General features: G+C 37.8%; 1 protein-coding gene across 1 annotated transcript; it reads left to right on the top strand.

Moving 5' to 3' along the window:
• Positions 1-832: 832 nt before the first annotated feature.
• Positions 833-25,758, top strand: LOC141909324 (ATP-binding cassette sub-family A member 2-like). Its single transcript, XM_074799732.1, has 44 exons — positions 833-1,202; positions 5,763-5,856; positions 6,311-6,422; positions 6,826-6,983; positions 7,165-7,286; positions 9,315-9,689; positions 9,913-10,017; positions 10,253-10,354; positions 10,427-10,489; positions 10,706-10,888; positions 11,331-11,457; positions 11,550-11,671; positions 12,112-12,493; positions 12,887-13,065; positions 13,148-13,251; positions 13,331-13,445; positions 13,919-14,109; positions 14,198-14,348; positions 14,733-14,937; positions 15,012-15,191; positions 15,274-15,451; positions 15,531-15,662; positions 15,757-15,837; positions 15,924-16,120; positions 16,205-16,390; positions 17,019-17,339; positions 17,720-17,974; positions 18,317-18,925; positions 19,581-19,770; positions 20,106-20,323; positions 20,417-20,477; positions 20,590-20,764; positions 20,850-20,965; positions 21,385-21,532; positions 21,639-21,762; positions 21,842-21,974; positions 22,068-22,263; positions 22,352-22,458; positions 22,531-22,672; positions 22,785-23,023; positions 23,441-23,645; positions 23,956-24,093; positions 24,196-24,345; positions 24,432-25,758. The coding sequence occupies exons 1-44, from the start codon at positions 1,137-1,139 to the stop codon at positions 24,477-24,479; spliced, it is 7,485 nt and encodes a 2,494-aa protein (XP_074655833.1). The 5' UTR covers positions 833-1,136; the 3' UTR covers positions 24,480-25,758.
• Positions 25,759-26,388: the final 630 nt, after the last annotated feature.

The following is a 26,388-nucleotide window of genomic DNA, read 5'->3' as shown; positions in this document are numbered from 1 at the left end:
AAATGTATACAGTGGAGGAAATATCGCGATCGCACTAGCTTTTCGTTTCCTTTGTCATTTTGCGCGCTATTTGGAAAGTGCCTGGTATAGATTGCTCGGTTAGTCGCATGGAAGTCTTTGTGCCTAATTTTGTAATCATAAAATCCTGGTCCCCGGAAATGTCTTTGTTGTTCTTTATTTCATGTCTCTCGACGATTGCCAAATTTATCTATAAATAATGCAATACTTCGAAGTACTGTAGATTTTCACATCGGAATTAAGTGTTCGTTTGGATAACGGGAAAAATTATGGATATAACGAAATCGCTTGGCTGTCTGTCATAAGTAATAACTTCGTTTAAAGTTTGGATCGTCAAGTCCTTTTAAGTCGAAAATAACTATATGAAAACGAATATAACCACCTAGGTAAGCGAATATCATCAAAGTAGTCTATTAAATGAATACGATCGTTACTAGAATGAATATCAATTTAACTCCAGTTCGTTGACGGTTTTTTTTCTGGTTTTTTTTCTGCTCGCAGTGGTTTGGGAAATTTTGAACATAGATGTTTTCCTCATTTATAACTTTTAGCTATGTCTGAATACGCAAATCGAAATTCGAAGGGAACGTCGAAATTTCTATCGCACGTAAGTATCCTATCCTATAAACTCAATGTATTTTGATAAGACACGTGCATTTCGACATGGGAATTTTTTTTGACACTTCACATGCGCCTGTGACATGTATTTGTTTGTCAATAAGCGTGCGAAGCCGCTCGGCCAATCAACGCCGCCTATTGCAGCGTCACGTGACTCGGTTCACAGCTGATAAAACGAAAACATCATGGCGAGCAATTGAAGCTGGCGGTTGAATTATCGATACTCGTCGTATTGACACGATTTACGGCCTCATTACGGCTCAAATCTAATTGAAATCGCGATATACGAATAGAAAAGACCGTACAGTTTCACAAAACGGAAAGTATTGGCGATTAGTTATCCGTTGAAACTAGTAAATGCCTGTGTGATTATTACCGTTCGTATACTACGCAGTGTATGTGAAGTGCATGCGTGGTATATAGATTAGCTACGTGCCCGTCGTGTATAGTTAGATCTAAACAAAGGAATTTTCTCTCGCTGCCCGTATCGAACTGTAAATATGGGTTTCTTTCTACAGCTGAGGATTTTACTATGGAAGAATTTCACGTTGAAAAAGAGAAGCCCCGTAAGTATACTAGCTGTCTACTGATTATAGATAGATTCGCTTTTTAATTTAATTGCGAAATTAGGGAAATTTTTTATGAAATTAAATGAAATAATTAAGGAATATGAATTTGAATTACCTTGATTCATGATATTAAATCTTTCATTTTCTTCATAAATTTTCTCGTGAGTTTTAGAAGGTTATAGGCTAAAAGTGATTGTGAAATATGGCTTTATGTTGTTTCAGTTCAATGACATCAAATCAGGGCAAAGAATTGTTTACATTTATTATTTTCACAGGTCTATATTAACATATCTTTATGAAGCGCATTATTTTCTATATCTCTAAATATCCATGAAAAACTAATTTAGCCAGAAATGTTTTTTTTTTCTTTGGAAATTCTTCAACAAAAAAAGCTTGCCATCATTACTGAACAAAATGACCACGCAGGTTTTCTTATGCACGGATGATTGAAAAGGCCCTTTGGTAGCCCTCGAATTGATTTTTTTAAGATAAAATCTGGCTACGTATTTATAATATTCTAAAAGTATGTCAATGATATAGCAATGGGGACGTAGTCAACAATTCCGCATTTAAATGATTTTATAATTTCATGGTTCATATAATTTCAGGGCACCATCCAGAGTACTAAACGGTATTATTTCCGATTCAGAACAATGAATTTAATTGTATATTTTCCCCGACATTTCGATCTGTGAATTAATTATGGAAATATCGCGTGCAGGATACAAAGTTCAGTCTTTAACATTGCATTTTAATATACTACCATTGTTTTCGCGTATTCTGAGACGCTAGTGTTTAATACTGCTGCGATAATCCTATATGCCACAATTTCGAAAGCGAATTGTTTGCTTGTTATGTTTTGAATCAACCATTTTTTTTCTAATTGCGCATGATACGTAGGAATATCAGTTCATCAATATTTGATTATACCAGTGGGAACAATCGCCGTTAAAAAAAATAGATGGAAAATTCAACATGTTGTTAATGTTCTATTTGAATTTCCACAAAATTGATAGCCGGTTTTTTCGCCTTTACGCTTGCTTTAGTCTGAATACTCGTTTTTATGGGTTCCCTGACAACTGGAGGACAACAGCCAGGTACTAGACTGCACTTGGGTAATAAGATAAAAACCCACTATGTACAAATTAAAAGAAATTTAAAATCGAGGATTTATTTATTCAAAAAATAAGACACAACATTTCGATCTCACCCTAGAGATCATTGTCAGGTTTGTAGATAGTGGAATGGTTCCCACAGAACAGGGAAATTGGGAAAAACTTGGGAATTTTGAAATGATAATTCCCAGTTTGGAAATGGTTGGGATTTTGAAAAATTTTCCTCAAATCAGGGAAATATTGGGGAAATTCATTTATTGCCAAGGGCAACTTTCTTGAGCGATTTCCCTTGAAAATCACCATTACCAACCAGTCACCGCTAAAATGTTGACTTCAGCATGATGGTATCTGTTAGTTTTTATGATGGCCTGATTTTCCATTTGAGTGTGGTTATTGTACTACACTTGGGTATGTGCGTATCTTGTGACAGAACTCCTATTGAATCACCTAATAAAACACCGGTTACCTGGAGAGTTTGATACCATTACCAAATGATCACACAGTATGAATTGTAATTATATTTGAAAATTGATATATGTTCCATGAAGAGAAAGCCACGCCTCAAATGTTTCGTCATGTAATGCAGTGGTGACAGCAATGGTTGCTATCTCGTACGTTATTTAGCAAATATTTTGGTCGCATTGCTAATACCGGCAAAATATTTATCAATGTACTTAGGGCCAGTTCCATAGTCACGGCTAAGACTATGTTTGTTCTATAGCCAATCTAACAACTTACCACCAGTCTTTTATCTCAGACCTTTTTTGGGCTTAAGTCTCCGAGGCCTGTTTCATAGTCATGGCCTAGGCTTAAGACCAGTCTATAACCATGTCTAGCCAATCTAATAACTTATGATCAGTCCTAGAATATTAGACCACTTTTAAACTTAAATTTGAAATATGGAACCGCCCCCCTGGTTCGAGGTTAGCGAAGGAGCTCCCTAAAATTTTGAGTGCTCTTCAGTGTAAAAAGATTTGGGTCAAGTTTTTTTCGAAAATTTGGATGAAGTAATCCATTCACAAATGATTTATCCAGGTACGCGGGCACTTGTTTAAGATAGCTGCCCTTTTTCAAGAAGAAAGTGCCACCTTTTACGGTGAAAAAGTGCCCTTTTGCTTGAAATAGAACTTCCCCTCAAAAAAGCTCGGCACGGGCCTGTAAATTGAGGTTGAATAGAGTTTGTGATGGACACATTATCCATCCTGTGTTACCTGTAACGTTGTGCTGAATTTCTGAAAATCTTTACCGCATTGCATGAATGACTCAACAGATTTTTCGTAGAAAAAGTGATATGTAGAAAATGTCGTGCCGTGCATTATATCTGTGAGGTTTGGAGAATCTGATCCGTTTTTGACGTCAGAATGTGGAAATAATTGACTGCTATCATTTTTATCACACACGTGCGTCCATGGTTTAGTAGGTAGACACTGCGGTGCTACAGTACCTGGCTATAGATTTATTGGCACGGTTGCTATATTACAAGGACTAGATCACTGTTTCCCCAATCAGTTGGTATACGATGAATTAGGCGTAGGAATCAAATGAAATTCAGTCCTGGAGTTGATCAATATTCCAGTAAGCAATTGAATAAGTCCAGATAATTTAAGCCCTGTTTTTATTCGACTTAGGTCTTGACTCAATCTATCATATAGGCTAATATTAGGGAATCTCAGATTCTAAAAATTAATAAGCTAAAATAGCTAATAGGTCGTTAGAGCCTATAATGAGGTCATTAATGAAACCAGGTTAAAGCCGGTTTCGCTCTGGGCCCAGTTTCACAAAAAGGTTTAAGGCTTCAATCGATTTAAGATAAACTGAATCAACGAAGGAATTAAATCGATTTAAGAGTTAAACTTTTTTGTGAAACTGGGCCCTGTTCTTTCTTGGCTATTATTTATCTATCACTCATATTTTTGTTGACCTTCTGATTAATCTCGTTCCATGGAATCTTGTTCACGAAATTCCGTGAAATTTCATGGGGGGGGGGGAATTCTATAAGAATTTTGCACCTTGTATTATGAACTGTGTACAAGTGATCAGATTGTTCTAACAGCTGATTTAATGACATATTTGACATGTTGACGCATACAATCCGATCGCGGCAAAGAGTCTAGATATTTGTCCCATAAATTGACTTTTCCGTGGGGAAATTTTTGTTGTTTTTGTGCTGATTATTTGAAGTAGTTCGTCTGATTTATAGACAAACTTGGATCTTTGAACCTATCGAAACGCGTGACGCCTACATCAGGTTTAAATGAGTTCGCATGAAACGAAAGGTTTGGCAAATTCGAAGATAGACTCAAATTGTATATTTGAAGACACCGTCTTACGGAAATGAAACAACCCTTATTGACATTCAAACAGGGCTGGTTCTAGCTTAGGATTATGAGTATTGCTCAGTTCTGTGGAAGGGCACCTATGTCATAGGAAATTTTGAATTTTTAGGGCTCTGAGATGAATCTGAGTCAAGGGGCAGCGTGTCCTTCTCTGCATTCATAAAATATGACATTTTGAGATGTCAAGAAAAATTGTTCATAAAAATAAGAAGTTCACCCATTTTCGATTATTCAAATTGGCCATTTTAAATTACTTCTACCAGAACTTGAAAAATAGAAGGGCACTTCTACATTTGTGAGTACGGCTCAAGCGGTAGGCTAGATCCGCCCCTGTCAAACCATGGTGTTGCCACCAGTATATGGACATATTCTACCTAACAGATGATTGTAGTATCATTTATCGTCGGTCTTTTCTATTATTTGGATTATTAATTATTTCGCAATGCTGCTACGTATTGTTCATGTAAATGCGTCTCCTAGCCTGAGTTGAACATATGGAACCTATTCATTGTATCAGATATTAATACCATTTTAATCTAGACAATTCCCAGTTTCCGATGATGCAACGCAGATGGGAAATGTTCCTTCCCGTCCAGACCAACCACAAACATATTTGTTCCTTTTTAGTAGTCTAAGTCATATCATATATCATATCATAAGTCGTCGATGTGGTTGAGCTTACACCTTACTAAGTGAATAGTAATTGTTTAAAAGTTGTAGTCCCTGCCCTGGAATATCAATAGAAACGTGCAAATGTAGGTAACACAATAAAATGAAATGTGAATGTTAATAATTGAAGAGCGAGAGGGAGTATTTTTATTTTGGAATTTCTCAATTGTTTATTCGCCTATATGCCAAATAGAGCTCCGACCATCAGCGAGTTAAAAATCTCACTCAATTAGCGCCATTGAAAATCGATCGATTTCAGCTCTAGTTGTCATTCCCCTTTTTACAAATTATCTGATGCCGTATTTATAAAATTGTGTAGAATTTATTGCGCAAAAAAGGAGATAGGTTAAGAAATATCATCATAGTTAAATCTAACTCGGGATTCTGTCTAACTGTATCAATAGATGTACTAATATATTTTCATTGTTCTCTTTCAGTTTGTGTTGATGTTCGAGGTTTTTATACCTTTGGTTTTGTTCTTTATTCTCGTTGCTATTCGCGCGAAACAACCGTCTTCGCCGCGCAAAGCGGGTAAGCTTTTGAATCAAATTTCAAATTTGAAAATTAATCTTTTTCAAATTTCAAGATTCGAAAAACTTCATTCCTAAATCGAATGCGTTTACATCGTTTAAACCCTTTCAGTGCATATACACTGCAGTGCGGTGTATAAATCGGTGATGAATTTTGCTAGTACACCACACTGTGGTGTATTGATATCATTAGTAATTAGTAATTATCTCTCTTGAAAAATGGCAGAACCTGACAAACATAGTGAAATATTAGTAACTAATGATACACCGCACCGGGGTGTAGACTCACTATAGTGGTATTCCCGTTATTCAACACACTAGGGTGGAATTGTTCAAAATTTTCAAATCCTCTCCAGCACTATAGGGTATTGATTAGTCAGCACTGAAAGGGTTGATATGAAATTCTAACAAAATAGAGCCATATATTTTTTGTTTGTTTCCTATTCTTATAACAGTGGAGTTCCATACTTTGCCTCTACCCTCGTCTGGAGTACTGTCTGTGATGCAAGCATTTTGTGACAATGGCGAAATTAATAAAGATGGATTCGTCAACTTTCCCCAGTCGTCGTATGTATTCTTCCTATAACGAGCTCCCTGTCCATGACGTTTCTAGATTTCTCGGCATTTCTAAGCGCTGGGGGAACTGCGCGGTTGAATCTTGCTAACTAGACTGCATTCTTGTTATGCACGTAAAGATAGCCGTGGGATAGCTTCAAAATTGAATATACTATTGACGGTTCAGAATTTCTTATATCCTACTGGATCCTAGCTTCCGGTATTTGAGGGTTAAAAGGTTTTATGTATTCGATATCAATTCATTTATCATTATCTTCGTCCGGAGGCGGTTTTCACTTCCGAGTAGCTCTCTCGTTGCTGTTGACAACCTTCTCGTTATAATTATCAATCCGAAATAGAACCCGTGAAAGGTCAAATGAACACGAGAAAATGATCCGCTTTTTTTTTTCTTCAGAATGTCGAGTTTTTTGACGCATTTCAAAAACATCGCGAAAGACCACAACTTCTTCGACCCGGGTTTCGAACCCGATGAAATGGATAAAATTCCGAAAATGTACAAGCAAATCTTCGACGAGCCAGTTGAAATACAAGATCTGTTTAAACAAGCTAATAGTAAGTGATTTAGTTCCTATTATCGAGTGAATCAGTTTAAAATCTATGTTACCGTGGAAAACTCAGTTTCTTTAACAAAAATCTGGCCATTCTTTCTAAGTATGGATTTGATAAATCAATTTTGGATTTGTTGCTTAAATGACAATAAATGTCGGGAAGTAAATGCTCTTTCGATTTTCAGACTTTACTTTGGATATGTTATTCGAAGACAAACAGCAAGTGATGGACTTCCTGGTGAATAATTTGTCGCTGCCTATCCAGGATGCTAAAGTGCTAATGAATGTCACTATCAATATGAATGAGGTAATAAGAGTACAGATATATCGAACACGTAATGTATTTAATACGATTGTATTGATTATCGACGTGCAATAGCTCGAAATACTGGGCCCGGTTCCGCAGTTGTGAGTTGAGAGTTAACTTAACTTTGAGTTAATGTTAGTTCATTTTCAATGTTTTAATTTTCATTAATTTTCAATCCTGCCCGTAATACCCGTGAGATATAAAGATGATGTATATCGATTAGAAATAAAACTAATCTGTATTCTAATAATGAAAAAAAAAGGTTAAAACTCTAGAGTCAAATTTAACTCAGAACTGTGAAACTGGGTCAATATTCCTGAAATATCGCGAAGTCCCGGCACAATAAACAAAATATCCACATGGGCCACTGAAGTCCCGGTGCGATAAACAAAATATCTACCTGAGGGCTATAGAAGTCCCGGTGCGATAAACAAATTATATATACCTGAGCTTAACTACCGGTTGGTATATGAATGCCCAAAAGTGTAGACTTGAATCAGAACATCCCAACTTAATTGTCTGTATGCGGAAGGTGGAATTATTTTTGCTAAATTTTAGGGCAAAAAAACTTTCCTGGAAAAATAGGGTACACATCGAGGCCATTTTCACATGGTCTACACTTGAGGACAAACATAGGTAGAGCATACATCGGCAGTTGGTCGCATACATCGGCAGTTGGGATGGCCTCAAGTCAGATATTTTTGGACCGTGAAAATTTGCCGGATATGAGAGCCGTTCAGACAAATATTCCTGTTGATCAGACTTGAGTGTACTACTACTGTGACTATTCAAATCGTGGATAAACAGCAATGTTTTTGTTTCACAGATTTCATCTCTTCCACTATTTACGACTTTAAAAAAATATTTTCGCAAAGTTAATCGAGAAAAAAATTGTGATATAAGCCGAGATGAAAAGCGAAGATACGTTCTGTCGCGCGTGGTGATAATATTGCGGGGAAGGATTCACTTTACTCTTCGCCATAAAAGATGATTACTGTTCCGTTTGGCTGATTAAATGAGCGAAAATGTCATTAATGATATCCTCGCTTCCTTAATAACAGACTGCGTATATCAGCAAGAAGCTTTCTATTACATCCTGTCTATTCATTATTTTTTTCACTATACTGATCATGTTCAGTACACTTGTTCAGGAGAGATACTCTATGGGGGGAGGGGGGTTGCTGAAAAGTTGGTTTGAGTTAACCAGTGGATAGGACCTATGTGACGTAGTGACAATTGAAAATTCATTGTTACTATGCACTCGGTTCCACAGTTGTGAATTAAACTTAACTCAAAGTTGAAAATCAGTTCATTTTCAACCCAGTGTCAAATGATCACTCACGACTATGGAACTTGTTCCTAAGGTGTTTATCCACTCGTTATTTTCAAACAACTATTGAGCAACTGGCCCCTGGTTTTTATAGCTCTCCTACTTTATCGATAGGCCTACCTTGTTTCAAATTTTTGTGTCATTAGGAAACAATATCGTTGTCCAAATATCACCTTGCTAAATGAGTCAAAGCCATCAGCTCATGGTAAAATAGCCACAATCAAACAATATAATAAAAACCCACTATTCACAGATTAAAAGTATCAAAAACCGATTATTTATTGAATCAGAAAATATATTAAAAGACACAATACTTCGAGCTCTCCCTAGAGGTCATCGTCAGGTGTTGATGGTAAGCGCCGGCTTATTATTTTCAAACCATAAAAGCAAGTCTCGATTCCTGTGAGGAAAGGTCGCTCCTCTAGTTGTACTTACTTCCTTACTTTCTTAATTCTCTTCATCCTTTCTCGGACATAAGGCCGTGAAGAACTTCATCCGCTTGGACTGGCCCATAGCTGTGTGTTGAGCCTGGTCCCAGATAAGACCAGCTGAAGACTTCAGTGGTGATGGTGCGTCTCCATGTGGTTTTGGGGTGGCAACGCCTACGTCTACCAGGAGGGGTCCATCTCAGTGAAATTCCTCTAGTTGTACTACCGGTATATTAGTTTTGGACAAGAATTTCTTTTTCTATTTTTCAGTTAAATCGATTGTTGTTTCAAAGAAATACGCAACAAGACACGCGGCGAACGAATCTACACAAACTTCTGCGAACGGTGCTCGATCTCGTTCGCAATCCGAAACGCTCGCGTTCGAAACGCGACGCGCGACGATCGGATGCGTTACGTTTCTCCCGCGTGAAAGATCTTCTATCGGAGACCGGTAAAATGGCCGACGTCCTGAATCGATTGCCGAAAGGTTCGATTTTATCGACGGGAGCGGATAGAATGCGCGCGATCATGGAAAAGCTATCGGCGTCAAGAGACGAGGAGCGGAGAGACGAACGCGAGCTGTTCAGCGATATGCTCGGATTCAGCGACGATTCTAATATGAATAAGATCGTCGATCTTATCAAGGTATCCCTCGAATTCACCAAATTACTTTCCATTTCGAAGATCAAATTTTCATCCAGCTGAAAATGATAATAATAATAATAATGATTATTATTATTATTATTATTATCTATTTTCTTATAAAGCGCTTAACTAAAACCATAATCTAAGCGCTTAACATTATAAAAATATATGCAGTGTACTTAAAAGATTTTACAATTATAAGTTATTCATTTCGCGTGTTTAGAATATTCTGTTGTCACCCGATATGATACATGAAGTGAGCTGTGATAAAGACGAGTTAAACAGACTACTGATTCCTCCAGACGACGAGGATAGCGTCGTTAAACTGGTAAGTCAGGAGGTTTTTACGATGAAAATAGGATGTAAATCACCATACGTGAGACATTTATTTACACCTCTGACTGCTGTTGGGTTTTTAACGAAATAAATGTGCATGAACATATAGATGTTGACGGAAAGGGCTCTTGATATATTGTATAACGCGTAGGAATAACTAAATTCATTCAGAAGGCTACAGTATAATGTTGCATTCATTACATATACCGGTATAAATCTATTTATAGAATAAGACTGAAGACTTCATTTGTCATTTGAATAGCACGCAGTTGACTGCCTTGTCAAATGAATTAAAAACCGCAATTAAAACGACGCATGTAGTTAAATTGGTAAGTATCAACGAGCTCGGATCTGCTAGTCATTTTGGACGGCGAATAATTTCATTTTGGCGTCGTTTTCAGTTTCACCTCGATACGTTAGACTTCTCGAAAAGGCAAAAGCGTGTGAAAGAATTCATTGAAAATGTAAGTATTTCAGGGGCCAGTTGCTCAAAAGTTGGTTAGAGTTAACCAGTGGATAGTTGACATAGTGATAATTGAAATTGCACTGTTACTATGGTATTTATCCGCTGGTTTTCTTAAACCAACTTTTGAGCAACCGGCCCCAGGATGTCATGTCAGATCTTAGTATCGGTATGTAAGCTGATGTGTAGGTTATATTCTATTGTAATTGAATTACAGGTGCATTTATTCATGTTGTTTGAGAAACAGCTGTTTGAGTTGAGTACATTGGCAGCGATTCTACCTCTCGACTCGTGTCCACATCCCGATAGTCTTACGCCAATTACAGATGCTCCGCCTCCTTCTAGCAATAGCAGTGATTCAAACACCAACGACATCAAGAATGAAACATCTTCATCAAAGGTACCTGTTTGATATTTGACGTTTGTTATCTTGTCTCAGAAATCTGGATTCGAGATGAACGTGAAAGTATTCACTAATGCGTGACGATTCAAAGTGTTTCTTATTTTCTATACAATTGCTACAGAGGTAGATTTAGGGTGGTCTCACGGGTCTGGACCCCTGCCTTCCCATAGAGTGGGCCCTTTCGTCGAGACAGTAAAATCTGTAAATTTGACACTCATCCTATCGGAAAATGAAACCTTTCGGATGTATTTCTGTTGAAAACTGAGATGGAAACAACTCGGAGGCCTTTGATTTCGCTGCTTTTTCCGAGAAGCCTTCTCTATTCTTCCGGACCCAGCCCTTCCAAATTTCCCAAATCCGCCCCTGTTGCTATGTTTAGCAGTTGTACTGCTACCGAGTGTGTGATGTCTGCGTGTGTACTAAATGAACGTAATTTCAGCCCGAACATCGTGAGAAGAAGAAGGACAGTATGAGTCAGTACGCGACATTGATGAAAATCTGGACGACTATGCAGAGAACCGTCTGCGGTAAAGATACGAACATCACGCTCGAGACTGAGAAATTCAGTACGTAGAAATACGAAATGTTGAATTTTATGGAAACTAAAATCAAATATTAATTCGATATTTTAGACATTTTGACTTATTTTATCATTTAGAGAGAAATCCGAATTCTCGTCAACAGCGAGATCTACGTTATTTACTCTATGCATTGAACAGTAATCTGAAAGTGTTGTACGCTCCGAATAATTCTAAAGCAGTTGATTCCGTCATCAAGCAGGTACTAACACGTATGAATATGATGAAATTGTATTTATTCATATAAGGGTTTAGAAAAATTAGAATTAACACGTATGAATATGATAATATATTATTTATTCATATAAGGGTTTAGAAAAAGCTGAATTTATATTTGCAACTAAACTAACATCTGGTGCACATGGAAAAAATGTTCCAAGTCAAATTTGACTGAATTGCGTATCATGTAAGATAAAAAAACCTACTATTAAAACGATTTTAAGATCGAGAATTTATTTATTCAAAATCTAAAAGACACAACATTTCGATCTCACCCTTGAGATCATCGTCAAGTGTGACACCTGACGATGATTTTGAAATTATTTTGATTTGTACATGGTGGGTTTTTATCTTATTATCCATTCACCACCTTTGAGTGTGGCTATTGTAGCAAATGGATTATACATTAATGACTTTTTTCAGGCCAATCAATCATTTGCTTTGATAAATGAAGTTACTCAGTACGCCGATAAGTGGTTGAATATTTCCAACGATTTGCGACAATATTTCCTCGAGAATTCCACGAAATACAACTTGGAACAACTGCGATTGGTTCAGTTGAGTCTTCGTGAAAACGTTGTCGCGTACACCGACAATCCGGATCTCGTGAAATTCGCCAACTTCTCGATTCCGTCGGCGGATGACTTCCTGCGGCAGCTCGAACGGGTCGACAACGCCAGCTGTAGCTGGAAAGCCCTGATGAAGAACGTGCACCTGAACATGTGGCTCGGATTTGAAACCGAGGATGACGTGATCGATTACGCTTTAAAACGCGCGTATAACGACCATGTTACGGTTCTTGCCGGTAAATTCAACAAGTTCATTACTATTTTGATAATTTTCATTTACATAGCGCAGGTATCCAAACTAGAGTCTGTTCAAATGCGCTCCAAACTTACCCCCAGCCTATAACTCTATTCATGTATCTGTCATCTCTCCTTGGGGAGAAGTAACACCAGAGCAGCTGCTAGGCGCTCAGGAGTCATCTATCAGGCCAGGGACCCATTTACTCCTGGGTGGAGAGAGGCTATGAGGAAAAGTGTCTTACCCGAGGACACTACTGTAATGTACCGGGTTCGAAACCAACGACAGTCGAATGCTCTAACCAGTCGCCCACTTCGCTCACTCAACAACAAGCGCCATTTTCAATTTTCAACAAATTACTTACACATTTCATACATAAATGTAATTCTAACAGGACTCGTGTTTGAGGTGAACAAAGACGGCTCATTGCCTAATCACGTTACGTATAAGATACGACAAAATGCCAGTTTGACGGCGAGTACAAAACTTATCCGACCTCAGAACTGGAATCCCGGGCCGCGAGGTGCTGGACAGGATTTCGGTTATTACAAATACGGATTCCTCTGGTTGCAGGTAAGAATAATAAGATTGAATTATGCATCTTCGAAATATTTCGTGAATTTTTGAAATATGTGTATTGTGTCATCTCTTGTAGGATGCGATAGAGCGTGCTATTATAGATGTGTTAGCTGGTAGAGATGTCGTTGAACCGGGCACCTATCTGCATCAGTTCCCATACCCTTGCTTCTTCAAAGACCAGTAAGTTGCGTCACAAATACCCTTGTAGAAATAACGTTAATTTGTTAAAATGGGTGTCACTGAATAAATTGTTTTGTAGGTTTTTGGTGATGATAGAACACGTGATGCCGCTGTGCTTAACGATATCATGGGTTTATTCCGTAGCTATGCTTGTTCAGAGTATTGTATATGAAAAAGAACAAAGACTTAAAGAAGTATGTATAGATAGAATTATAATACAGTAAGCCTTGCCTAACCTTAAACAGCATCCCTATACGACTCTGTGATTCCTTCAAAACTCCTTCCAAATGGAAAATGATTTCAAAGGTGCTTGAAACTCCTTTAATTTGAACAAAATACCTAAAACTCCTTCAATTTTGAGAAATTTTGGTCTAGTTGTACAGTAGACTACCCCTAAATCGATAAATTGGGACCAGGATTTTTTTAAACCCAATTAGGTGGTTTTTGAATAGTTTAGGTGAAGGATACGAATTTGCTTACTGATTTAGGAGGAGTCTACAGTAATTGGGATATGAAAGTGATGCAGACACTTGTGAAATATGAGATTTCCTCCTTAAAAACTCCTTATATTCAGGAATGACTGATATGTAGGGACCCTCCTGTTAAATACACGTTCAACCTTATTTTTCCTTTTCTGAAAATGATGAAATACCTGTTGTCTTTTAAGGTGATGAAAATGATGGGATTGAGTAATGCTGTTCATTGGATTGCGTGGTTTATTACAAGTTTCGGACAGATGACACTAACGATGGGAATGTTGACGATTATGTTGAAATACGGCCATGTCTTAGAATACAGCAATCCGTTCATTATATTCATCGTTTTAGAGGTCTTCGCGTTGGCCACTATTATGTTTTGGTAAGTGTGAAACTAGAACTTAACATAGTTTGAAATCGTCTACCGCAATTCTTGGTTTTGATACGTTTCCATTTCCGAATATTCGCAGCTTTTTCGTCAGCGTGTTGTACTCGAAAGCTAAGCTAGCTGCTGCATGCGCTGGTATCATGTATTTTTTGAGTTACGTGCCTTACATGTACGTCGCTATCAGAGAAGAGGCAGCGCGCGATCACATATCAGCCTGGGCTAAATCGATAGCAGTAAGTTTCTGTAATATATCATTCATGTTATACCATAAGTAATTAAATCTAAATAGATCACATAGTTTACCCCATCCTCAAATCTTCCATCATATGATAGTCTTTACTATTTACTACAAAATAACACCAACTTGTAATACATGAAAACAAAAATACATCCTCTTTATGTATTTTTGATGAAAATAAACAGCAAATGAGCTATTCAGTATCATGATAAACTTGGATTTTCCCTTGAATTTTCCAAGGAGTAATTGACACTACATAGTGAAATTCCTGAGTGCTAATGTGTTAAAAGCATTGGAAGTAATTGACTGAGAAAAAAGGGTGGTTTGACACTTGTTTAATGTGTAAGTATATAAACAGTGTTATATTTCTCTACTTCAGTCGCTTTTCTCAACGACCGCTTTCGGAATTGGAGCTAAGTATTTCGCTTACTACGAAGAACAAGGAATCGGAGTACAGTGGGATAATCTAGCTGTGTCACCAGTCGAAGATGATAAGTTTAACTTGTTCAGTGTGACACTAATGATGATTATAGACGCCACTGTTTACGGATTGCTGGTTTGGTATATCGAGGCCGTCCATCCTGGTACGTACGTGAGGTATAAGCCTATTTTTACGCGCAAAAATTTCAGGTATGGTAAAACAAAGTATACTTTTAAGGTTCTTTCGGTCTGCCGAAACCTTGGTATTTCCCGTTCACGAAGTCGTACTGGTGCGGACATCCGATCAAAACCGAACCGGAACAACAATGCAGCGTTACAAACTGTTTCCGACGGAGACGAGGATATATGTCCGTCGTAGAGGAGGATCAAGCGTGCGCCATGGATCAGAGAACTCAAGGTTAGTAAAAGAGAATATTTCATCGCTGATGAATCTTGTCAGTTAATCGATGATTTTTATATCTATTCATTCTTATTTGTAGCTTATAATCAGAATTTCGAAGCTGAGCCAACTCACATACCTCTCGGTGTTTCCATCGATGACCTAACGAAAATATACAAAACCGGAAAATTAGCCGTCAACAAATTGAGTTTGAACCTCTACGAAGGACAAATTACATCGTTTCTCGGACACAATGGAGCTGGAAAAACTACCACCATGTGAGTTGAAAACTGGCTGACATAATTTTTTGGAAATAGGACCCAAATGACTCTAGATTATCTTGATTTTTTCGTACAGGTCTATATTGACTGGATTTTTCCCACCGACCTCAGGATCGGCGACAATTTACGGTTTGAACATCAGAACTGAAATGGAAGAAATACGGAAGAGTTTGGGAATGTGTCCACAACATAATGTCTTGTTTGACAAGTAAGAAAAATAGATCAGTAGTTGAAATCAACTGCTCAAAAAAGTTCAAAAACTCAGTTTGTTAAATGCCTTACTTCTTGTTGACATATTACAGGTTGACTGTTGAAGAACATCTTTGGTTTTATGCTCGGTTGAAAGGAATGCAATCTAAAGATATCGACAAAGAAATGGAATCGTAAGTATGAAATGATTACCATGATTACCATAGGTTGACCTACTAGAAATATAAGGAAACATGAAAATGATTTCTTTAAATTGTAGAATGATTAAAGATGTCGGCTTGCCGAAAAAACGTAAGAACACAGTAGATTGTTTATCCGGAGGAATGCAAAGAAAGCTGTCTGTAGCGATAGCGTTCGTAGCAGGATCGCGTACAGTGATTCTCGATGAACCGACAGCCGGAGTTGATCCTTACGCCCGCAGAGCTATCTGGGATTTACTGATCAAATACAAGAAAGGTACGAATTCCTGACAAAAACAGTGGATCTTAATCCTAAATCTTAAGATTGTTTTTGGGTAAAATGCTTATATGGAAATTGTAGGTCGTACTATATTGTTGTCAACTCATCACATGGATGAAGCCGATATACTCGGAGATAGAATCGCGATTATCTCTAACGGTCAACTGAAATGTTGCGGTTCGTCTCTGTTCCTGAAGAGCACGTTCGGAGAAGGTTACCACCTGAAACTCGTTAAGAAACCAGTCGAAGAAGACTTGCGCAGTACCGGTAAGTTAGACCGAAATAATGAACGGTACGCGTTTATCCCTGGGGTTCATTTTCACAAAACCAAATTATGATCAGTTGCTAATCGCTGCGAGGTGGGAGAGAATAATGTAGCTATCGCCTCCTTATGATTTATCCTGACAGATAACTTGAATACGGATAACCCAGTTAAAAGTTCAGGGGCGGATCCAACCTCAGTTTTTGAATACTGCTCAGTCCAGTATCTCGGCACCACTGAGGAAGGTTTTAGGGTTTGGAGTTTCGCCCCAAAGCACTGACTGCATCCAGATGCAATCTGAGCATTTGTGGGGACGTCAGATTTAATTTTTCACACACCTAAATTAATGGGATCCAGTTATTGTTTTGTTGTTGGCTGTCTCTCCTGGGATCTTACATGATCTTCTGAGCTTCGAAGTGATTTAACGACTTACTCCGATTGATGTTACGATAGAGATTTTATTTCACGATCCATCCGAACGACTATGGCGTCGTTCTTGTTAATCCCAAAATTACGTTACTGATATATTTATCGATTTATAAATAACATTATACTTGAGCTTTGAGAACCGTGATCACAAGCAGTAATTACCCTGCAGTTGAGACTTGATGCTGATAATATTTTGATATTCAGTTTCAGACACTTTATCTCAGGATTCGGCAACGCTACTGAATTTACATCGTAAAATGTCGTTCGTGTCGTTGTGCACCGAAGATAAAGCAACGGATTTCATCACTAAATACGTATCTACTGCGTATCTGCACAGCGAAACATCACGTGAACTCCATTATATACTGCCATTTGAAGAGGCCAAGAAAGGAAATTTTGAAAAGTTGTTCGAGGCGTTGGATTCGTCAAAGGCAGCCGAAGCTCATATCAGCAGTTACGGCGTCATCGATACTAATCTGGAGGAGGTCTTTCTTCATGTAACGGAAAAAGCAAAAAATGATGAGGGTAACTTGATATTTTATTAGAAACAATCGAAATTGTGTTTTTCTTGATGTTCCTTCTTTAGGAATACTTAAGTAACAGCAAAAATATACATAGTATAGTATCTAGTAGTTTATTTGTCACCATCAATATGTACAAAATGAATAATAACAAAATAGGTTACAGACATTGAGGTGACAGGAGACTGAGTAGAGGCATTAAGGCTGTATATCCAGAAGGATGTTCAGACACCTTGACATAAAAATGAACAAATTAAAGAAATATGTGATACAATTGTCACAAACTAAACAAATTCAAAGTAGAGCAACTTTATGTTATATCATCGTTACAGCATAGACAGATTGTTTTATCGAGATTTTCACCTTTTAAATTCAATTCTCCAGATGATGCTGAAAATGAAGACGTCGACCCCGGTTCGCTAAAGTCCCAGGATTCAACGAGCGTCGATAACTCAAATCCGATGACGGACATGGCCGGTGATGATGATGTTCCGCTTCTGACTAGTGAACAGACTGGAGATGTCGCTATGGAACATATGGCTCGAGCTGGTAGTGAAGAATCGTTGTATCAGTTGCCTAGAAACAATGAGTCGAGGACAAACGGAGACTATTCATTACTGGTTAATGAAGAACATGAAGGTAATGAATCCAAACCTAGCACAAAACAGTATAAGGCTAAAGAAAAATGGTACCTAGTTTCTCCTAATCAGCTGGATGATTTTATGAAATACAACGAAATTTGTAATCAGTTCATTTCTCAATCTTTTTTAGCCTTAAATGGATTAAAAATCTATATTTTAGTTTAACTACCCATCTAGTCATTTTAAGACCTATATCAACACAAGTTCGACTAAAACTGACTGATTACCCTGACAGCACCGGCATCCGTTAAAACAAGTTGAAATAGACATTAGAATGTTTTCCCTCAAATGTGATGTAATTCAGCACTGCTCTATTATTCTTTTGCTTTCTTTATTTAAGCTGGTGCCGGATTATTTGAAGCTGGTTCTGTGTCGCATACTTTGTCCGGGTCGGCGCTTCGTTTACGTCAGTTTTACGGCGTGCTCATCAAGCGTATGTACTACGTCAGTCGTAACTGGAAAGGATTGTTCTCACAGATAATCCTGCCGGCGATGTTCGTATGCATCGCGATGACGGTAGCGTTGACGGCGCCGCTCGCTCAGGACCTGCCTCCACTGGTGATGAGTCCGGCTCAGTACTACAACTACACGCAACGCGACAGCAACATCATCCCGTACGCGACCGATCAACGACAACAACGAAAAATCAAAACCGAAGACGCGCAGCCCGGAGCGGTTATCGATTCGCTTCTGAACTACGGAATCAGCGCCACTTGTATTTTGAAGACGCCGTTTCAAAATCCGTTCGATTCGCTACCGCAGGTTATGAACCAGTTGGAACGTTTGGACAACCAGCAGAAGTGGGACTTTTTGTCGGCGTATTTCAATCCGGGTTGCAGAGACGTTTTCGTGCAAGGATTTCACTTATCGAGTTACATGCCTCCGTCCTATATAATACCGGCTGCGACCGAGAAGAAAAATGCATCGCAAGAAGCTCATATGAAAACGAGTAAGTTCATTCTGAGGGATAAACGGCAACAAATTTACATGCATCTGACACAAAAAATTTATGCGTTAAGACAAATAGTCATGGCTCCCAGGGTACAGGGAACTTGGGAATTTTTAAACAATAATTCCCAGTTTGGAAATATGTAGGAATTTGAAAATTTTCCTTGAATCAGGGACATATTTGGGAAATTCATTTATATTTCACGTATTGCATTTGCCAAGGGCAACTTTCTTCAGCGATTTCCCTCGGGAATCACCCTTATCAACCAGCCATCACTAAAATGTTGACCGTAACATGACGATACCTGTTCATTTCCATTTGGGAAAATTGAAAAATCACCCATAAAGAAACCTGGGAATTTCTAATCCATGTAAATGTGGGAACCATGAAGAATAGTACTTTGAAGGATAACTTGAATTATTTGTAGCACAAGATTTTGCAGCTAGTATATAGCAGCTTCATCAGAAACTCTTTAAGCTGATGAAGCTACAATACAGTAGTAGCAAAAGCTTGTACTTCAAATAAATAAAGTTTACCTTCAAAGTACTATTTGTCTTGTTTGCTGATTTGACACCAGGTTATAAAACGGCTCCTTCGCAATGCCTCCTGCTGCACCTGCTGAAAATTATTTGAGCAATAATGTTTGTATTTTCAGTTCAGGAAGCCATGGCTCGGTTTTATCCAGAGTGTCGCTGTGCTAAAGATGGACGGGGATTCTTGTGTCCTTCCTATTATAAGCGTCCGCCCGCTTATAAAGCGTTGACTAATGAAAAGTTGTTGGACATCACTGGACAAAATGAACCGGAATATTTCCTGAATACTCATGATGAATATCGCCTGAACAGGTATCAAAAACTACTGATACATTCTTATCCATCTAGTTCACATTACAACATCCACTTCTGGAATCATGGTGGATCCAGGATTTTCAAAGGGGAGTCCTCTAGCTGGTCGTCCCCAAGAAATTTTTGAAAATTAGTCTCACTTTCTTGCGTTCTGAGCATTTTAAGTTTGATCATTCATATATTCGAAATGTACCTTGTACTTTGAGAAGTAACATTGAAAAACTAAAAATGAAAAAGGGACATTTTTGAAAGCGGTGGCTGTGTTCTAGCACCCAAAGCACCCTCTGGATCCACACCTGGATTGTGAAATCCTCATAAAAATTTCTGTTTTATAGATATGGAGCGATAACGTCGGGATATGCAAGGAAATTCGTACCGGAGGATTTCGCGGAGAATGCGCCTGGATTGTTCCGTCGTTTGGCCGTACGCGATGTCAGTAAAGTTTGGTACAACGACAAAGGCTACCATTCGATGCCGGCGTATTTGAATACGATAAACAACGCCATTTTACGCGCCAACTTACCAGTGGAAAAGGGAAATCCAGCCGCCTACGGTAAAATTGAACGATTCGTTGCAATATTTTGTAAATTTCCGAAATTTTTGTAATTTTCCAAAATTGTTCATAATGATAATTTTTTTTTTCCAGGTATAACTCTGATTAACCATCCGATAAATAATACCAATAACCAGCTGAGTATGGATTACATGTAAGCAAAGCAAACACTTCTATTACTTGTTCCCTTCTCTTCCGCATTCTATCTCAATAATCGGGAACCTCATTCGTCGTTTTGAGAATATTTTCGTTTCGATTATTTTCAGATTGCAAGGTTCCGACGTGCTCATATCGATATTCATTATCGTCGCGATGTCGTTTGTTCCGGCCAGTTTCGTTCTGTTTCTCGTCTACGAACGTCATATCAAAGCTAAACACTTACAATTCGTATCCGGCGTCAATCCGATTATTTACTGGTCGGCTAACTACTTCTGGGATATGGTACGTATAATTAGAAATCTGATTGATCCTTAAAGTATCTTAGTATGAACTGGTTTTGCTTGATTTTCGGTTGATATTTTTCTAGTGTAATTACGTGATTCCTGCTGGCTGCTGTATCATCATTCTGAAAATATTCGATATTCCCGCGTACGTGTCGGGTACAAATTTCCCGGCCACGGTTTCGTTGTTCCTGCTCTATGGGTTAGTAAACCTCCGGTTATTGATAGAGAATCCAAAAATGATAAAGAAAGAACGATATTTAGTCCAAAAATGTTTCCTTGAGCTATTCGACGTTTCGACTATATTCTGATAGTTATCTTCAGGGAACTAGTAACTTATGCGACATTTCGACTATATTCTAATAGGAATACTAATGATTAGTAGCCTTCCCTGAAGATGACTGTTAGAACATCATAGTCGAAACTTCGAATTAACTACGAGCTCATGGAAACATTTTCAGACTTCATATTATTTTTCGTTAACATTGTGGGATTCTCTGTAGGTTATCATCGTAATGCGGATATAGCGTTTTATCAATGGTTAAACCTCACATATTCAGTAACTTAAAGATATTTCTTCATCTTAAAGGAATTAAGAGAAATATGTTATATGTTTTACAGATGGTCTATCACACCTATGATGTATCCAGCATCGTTCAAATTCAAGGAGCCAAGTACAGCCTATATCTGTCTTATTGTTATCAATCTTTTCGTTGGAATTACTTGCATCGTCACCAGCTTCTTGTTGGAGATGTTCAGCTACGATTCGGTAAGTTTTCGAAAAATGGATTTCAAATTCTTCCAAAGTTTCAAAATCATCAACTTCTCATCAAATCATCTCTCCACATTTTCGGTACCGGGGTAACTAATTTTAGGATTTGCGTAAGATTCACAAATGGTTGAAGATGATATTCCTGATGTTCCCGAACTATTGTCTCGGTCGTGGTCTGATGGACATTGCTTTCAACGAGTATCACAACGAATACTACTTCAAAACTGGTCAGTACCAGTTTGAATGTAATTTTGATGATATTCATCGGTGATTAATATTCTGTACTGTATGAATCTCCTCTTACAGGGCAGTTTGATAGAATCAAGTCGCCGTTTGGATGGGAGTTGATGTCCAGAAATCTCGTGGCTATGGCAGTGATGGGAATGATTTTCTTCATAATCACTTTACTTTGTGAATATAAATTCTTCCTGAAGCCAAGGTAAATCATTTTCGCAACAAACTTTCTATACAAATTCGAATTGTTTTCTCAGTTGTTCGTTTGATCATCAACTTTCCTTTATTTCAATTTTAGAAAATGTAAAGTGCCAGAGACGCCAACCGCGGCGGATGAAGATGCCGATGTTTCGATGGAAAGGAAACGTGTTCTACGAGGCAGTGGACGCAGGGATATGTTACGCATTGAGAATCTGACCAAAGTTTACAATACAAAGAAACTCGGAAATCATCTCGCAGTGGATAAAATATGTCTCGGCGTCAGTGCTGGAGAGGTGAGATACTAATTCGATAGATATTTACTCAATCATTCGAAGAATATCGCTCCATTATGACTAATGAATATCTGTTGTTTTCATACAGTGTTTCGGTCTTTTGGGTGTGAACGGAGCTGGAAAGACGACAACGTTTAAAATGTTAACCGGTGACATTCTTCCCTCCAGCGGCAATGCGCATCTCAGTTCGTACAGGTATCGTAAAAAAACTCGTATCAGTCCTTCTTTCAGATATTCATTTGCTAAATTATCCACCTATTATTGTAGCATATTGGCGGACATGTTGAAAGTACAGCAGCACATCGGATATTGTCCTCAGTTCGATGCATTGTATGATGAACTAACAGCTCGTGAACACTTACAACTGTACGCGCGATTGCGAGGGATACCACCTTCTGATGAAAAACGTGTATGTACTCTTGAAAAAATAGAAATATATTTTTTGTTAGTAAAACTATGCATCTTTTGGAGTAAATCTTAAAAATTGTATTAGGTATAACTGATATTTTGATGATTTGCAGGTCGTAAACTGGGCGTTGAACAAGTTGACATTGACCCCGTATGCGGATAAACAGTCAAAAACCTACAGCGGAGGTAACAAAAGAAAACTATCAACTGCTATCGCCTTGATCGGTCATCCACCTGCAATATTTCTGGATGAACCTACAACTGGTATGGATCCTCATTCGAGGCGATTTCTGTGGGATCTAATCCTGGATCTCATTCGCAATGGACGATGCATTATACTTACATCTCACAGGTAATATATTTGCTATTCAAAGAATTGTGCAATCATGAATGACGAATATGTTCAATGTCTGCATATCGTTTACCGGTAATTAGAGCGAGCGGCGTGTGGGCAAGTGGTTAGAGCGTTTGAATCTTGGAAGCCAGGTTGTAGGTTCAAACCTCTTATAGTGTCCTTGGGCAAGACACTAGTATCCTCATTGCCTCTCTCCACCCAGGAGTAAATTTGTACCTGGCCTAATAGATGATTCCTAAGCGCCTTGTAGTTGCTTGGATGTTACTTCTCCACAGGCAGAGATGACTGATACATGGAATAGAGTTATGAGGTTGGGGGTAATGATAACCAATTTGGAACGCATTTGAACTAGACTCCGTTAATGATCCCTGCGCTATATACCGGTAAATGACATTATTATTAATTGTCTTACAGTATGGAGGAATGCGAGGCTTTATGTACGAGATTAGCAATAATGGTAAATGGACAGTTTAAATGTCTTGGAAGTGTCCAACATCTGAAGAGTAGATTTGGTGATGGATACTCAGTAACAGTGCGAGTGAAAGGTCCGAACTACGACAGAGAGGTCGAAGCGATCAAGCGCTTTATTGAAAGAAAATTCTCCACTGCTGTTCTGAAGGTTTGTATTTCATATTGTGTTTGTGACAGAGGCCGAGCTGGGGCGAATCCAGCTTCAGTTCCAGCTCGGTCCGGTATCACAGCACCGCAGAGGTCCTTACCCAGATAATTATTAATTAGTGAAAGTTAGTAAGCTTTGTCTAATTTATTAGAAGTTAAAATCTGTTATTTAAAAGATTATAAAGGATTTAATTAAGTTGGCAAATTGTCCTGATAGGCTGCTTAAGCAGAAATGGTGGTAGGCTGGATCCGTCTTGCTGAATATTCAGATTTTCATCATTTATATCAATAATCATAATATCATCTTATAGGAACAACATCATAATATGGTGCAATATGAGCTGTCTACAAGCGGTCTGTCTCTGGCTCAGCTCTTCTCTAAGATGGAAGAGGCTTCACGCGATCTACAAGTCGAAGATTATTCTGTATGTCAGAATACTCTAGACAATGTAAGTAATCGGATCTCTGCTGCATGAGTGGTTTGGTTTGTGCATTTCCAAAATGCTACTTTTTGGAGCATTAGAACTATTTAGGAATGATTTCTATTCTAGGTCTTTATAAACTTCGTGAAACAGCAAGCGGAAATAGCTAATGAAATAGATCACGGCGATGTAACGCCGAGTGGATCTCAAACATTCCAGAATCGTAGATCTGAACAGTTAGAAGATAGCGACGATGAGCTGCTCGGATTTGAATCTGGGGTAAGATATCTTTGACCCTACGGAGGCTATAGTCTGTTCCGTGACTTCTACTTCTTTTGGATTCGATTATTTCTCTTGCCTTTCAGACGCGTCTAGCATTTTTATCGCCCGAACCACAAGAAATGGATATTTAATAACGTAGATAAGCCTACGGCCTTGTATAATAGTGCTGGTAGAGATACACATGGTGCATTATATCGATTATACCCGCCTACACCTACTCGAGGCGTCTTCCCCTGTTAGTTTATGATAAGGTGCTATCTTGGTGACGCTCATCATCACAATTCTCGAAAAACGTAATTTGTTAACAGAGATTTTAAGATATTAAGTCTGATGCATCCATGACTCGTGTTAACGAAGCAAAATGTGATAGAGCAAGGGATGAACCACCAAGATATTGTGTTCATTAAGTAGGATAATTGGTTTTACATCTGAGTTGACTTCACACTGTGCTGGTTACGGTGTATAAATCTACTATTTATCACATACGGCTGTAAATGCATTTTCTGTTTTCTTATTTATCTCAAAGATTTGAATAGGATTTCGAACTGAGTGGACATTAGGGGGAAAATGTACGCGCATCGTCTCTTGGTTTCAGCATCATATCATTAGTGACGAGACTTACTCGCTCAATTCCACCTCTGTTCGTCTTATGTAATGATCAGATATTTGATCGATTAAAATTATGAAATGGTTTTCTCCGGAAATCCCGCTTTTGATTCATAAGATACGTACTGTCGTATATATACATATTATCTATGTAGGAAATATTAAATTATTGAAGTTGATAATTTAGGAAATATTGCTCAATGTTCAGATCGGCTTAGGTGCAGAAATTTTAGCATTTGATTATTCAATTTCAACATGAGAAAGAACATTAAATCTATTGAAAAATGATACATGTAATATTAGAAAGATGTAGATTTATTCTGAAAACTTGTTATAAACACGATATTTATTGTTTTGTTTGTACTGGATATTATCATAATGGTATTTATTAGTTGTGTTTTATGGTTTTGTTACAGTGAGCTTAAGTATGATTTTATTTGGTAGTGCGTTCGTTGTGTTATTGGGTGAACTGTGTGGCTGTTTTATGAGAATGTTCTATTTGACTTGAATTTGATGCATTTTCGTTTAAAATTTTTGCGGCTTTCCGGTATCAAGCAATGCGTGGAAAATCTCAAAATCGGTTTGAGTCTGCATCAGTGTAGGGAGGTTTATTAAGTGTATTAAGGTAATGGGTATGAGTAGATTTTGTTTTTTGGTAATGTATAAATGAGTTTAGAAGTTTTTGCTTTTCAAGACAATGAAAATTTGTAGAATTATGTTTTAACTACTGTACATCCATCATATAGGTACGTTAGTGCTTCTGTACAGCATCTATAAACTATTGCTCATCTCTAATCGACTAGTGCTGCTATATATATATATATATATATATATATATATATATATATATATATATATATATATATATATACAGGACTTTTCATCCTGCTTTAACCATTTTATACTAATGAATATCAATGTTACTGTTGTGGATCGTACAATGGAATCTTACCCTGAAAAAAAAAATCTAACTGGGATTTAATCTCGTTATATTCGATACTAAAAGTTTTGTCTGGGGTTCCGACGAAATGAGGTTCTACTGTTTTTTGAACGGTTAACAAATGAAGTTAATGAATGCAAGTTCTGACGACGATTTAGAATCAATTTCTGTGTTGTTGATGTTTACATTCATATGTATCTGATATATAAATGTATCGAATGAAATAAACGTTCTGTTTATTTATTGTATATAATACGATTGGAGTTGTTCTCTTTTTCTATTTTACTATCTTTTGCGACCGAACAATAGCAAACAGTCAATCATATCCAAAACTAGGGGTCCAGGGACACCACGCCCACTTGGTAAGGGGTTTGAAAATTTCAATATTCAACACCCCTCACCCTTTTCTGTCTACATATAAGTAATGATTACACAAAGATGGCTGCTGATAGCGTGATCAAACAATATGTCAGGTATGTTTAAGATCTCTTCCC

This window comes from Tubulanus polymorphus, chromosome 7, assembly GCF_964204645.1.
Source record: "Tubulanus polymorphus chromosome 7, tnTubPoly1.2, whole genome shotgun sequence".
Lineage (NCBI taxonomy): Eukaryota > Metazoa > Nemertea > Palaeonemertea > Tubulaniformes > Tubulanidae > Tubulanus > Tubulanus polymorphus.
This window is presented reverse-complemented; position numbering and strand designations above follow the sequence as displayed.

Bases quoted from the DNA above. Each gene is read 5' to 3' on its own strand.
- LOC141909324 (XM_074799732.1), top strand. From the start codon at position 1,137: ATGGGTTTCTTTCTACAGCTGAGGATTTTACTATGGAAGAATTTCACG. The intron at 10,355-10,426 runs GTAAGTATCAAC...CGTCGTTTTCAG, and splicing joins CGACGCATGTAGTTAAATTG to TTTCACCTCGATACGTTAGA. The intron at 17,975-18,316 runs GTAATGAATCCA...TCTTTATTTAAG, and splicing joins GGTTAATGAAGAACATGAAG to CTGGTGCCGGATTATTTGAA.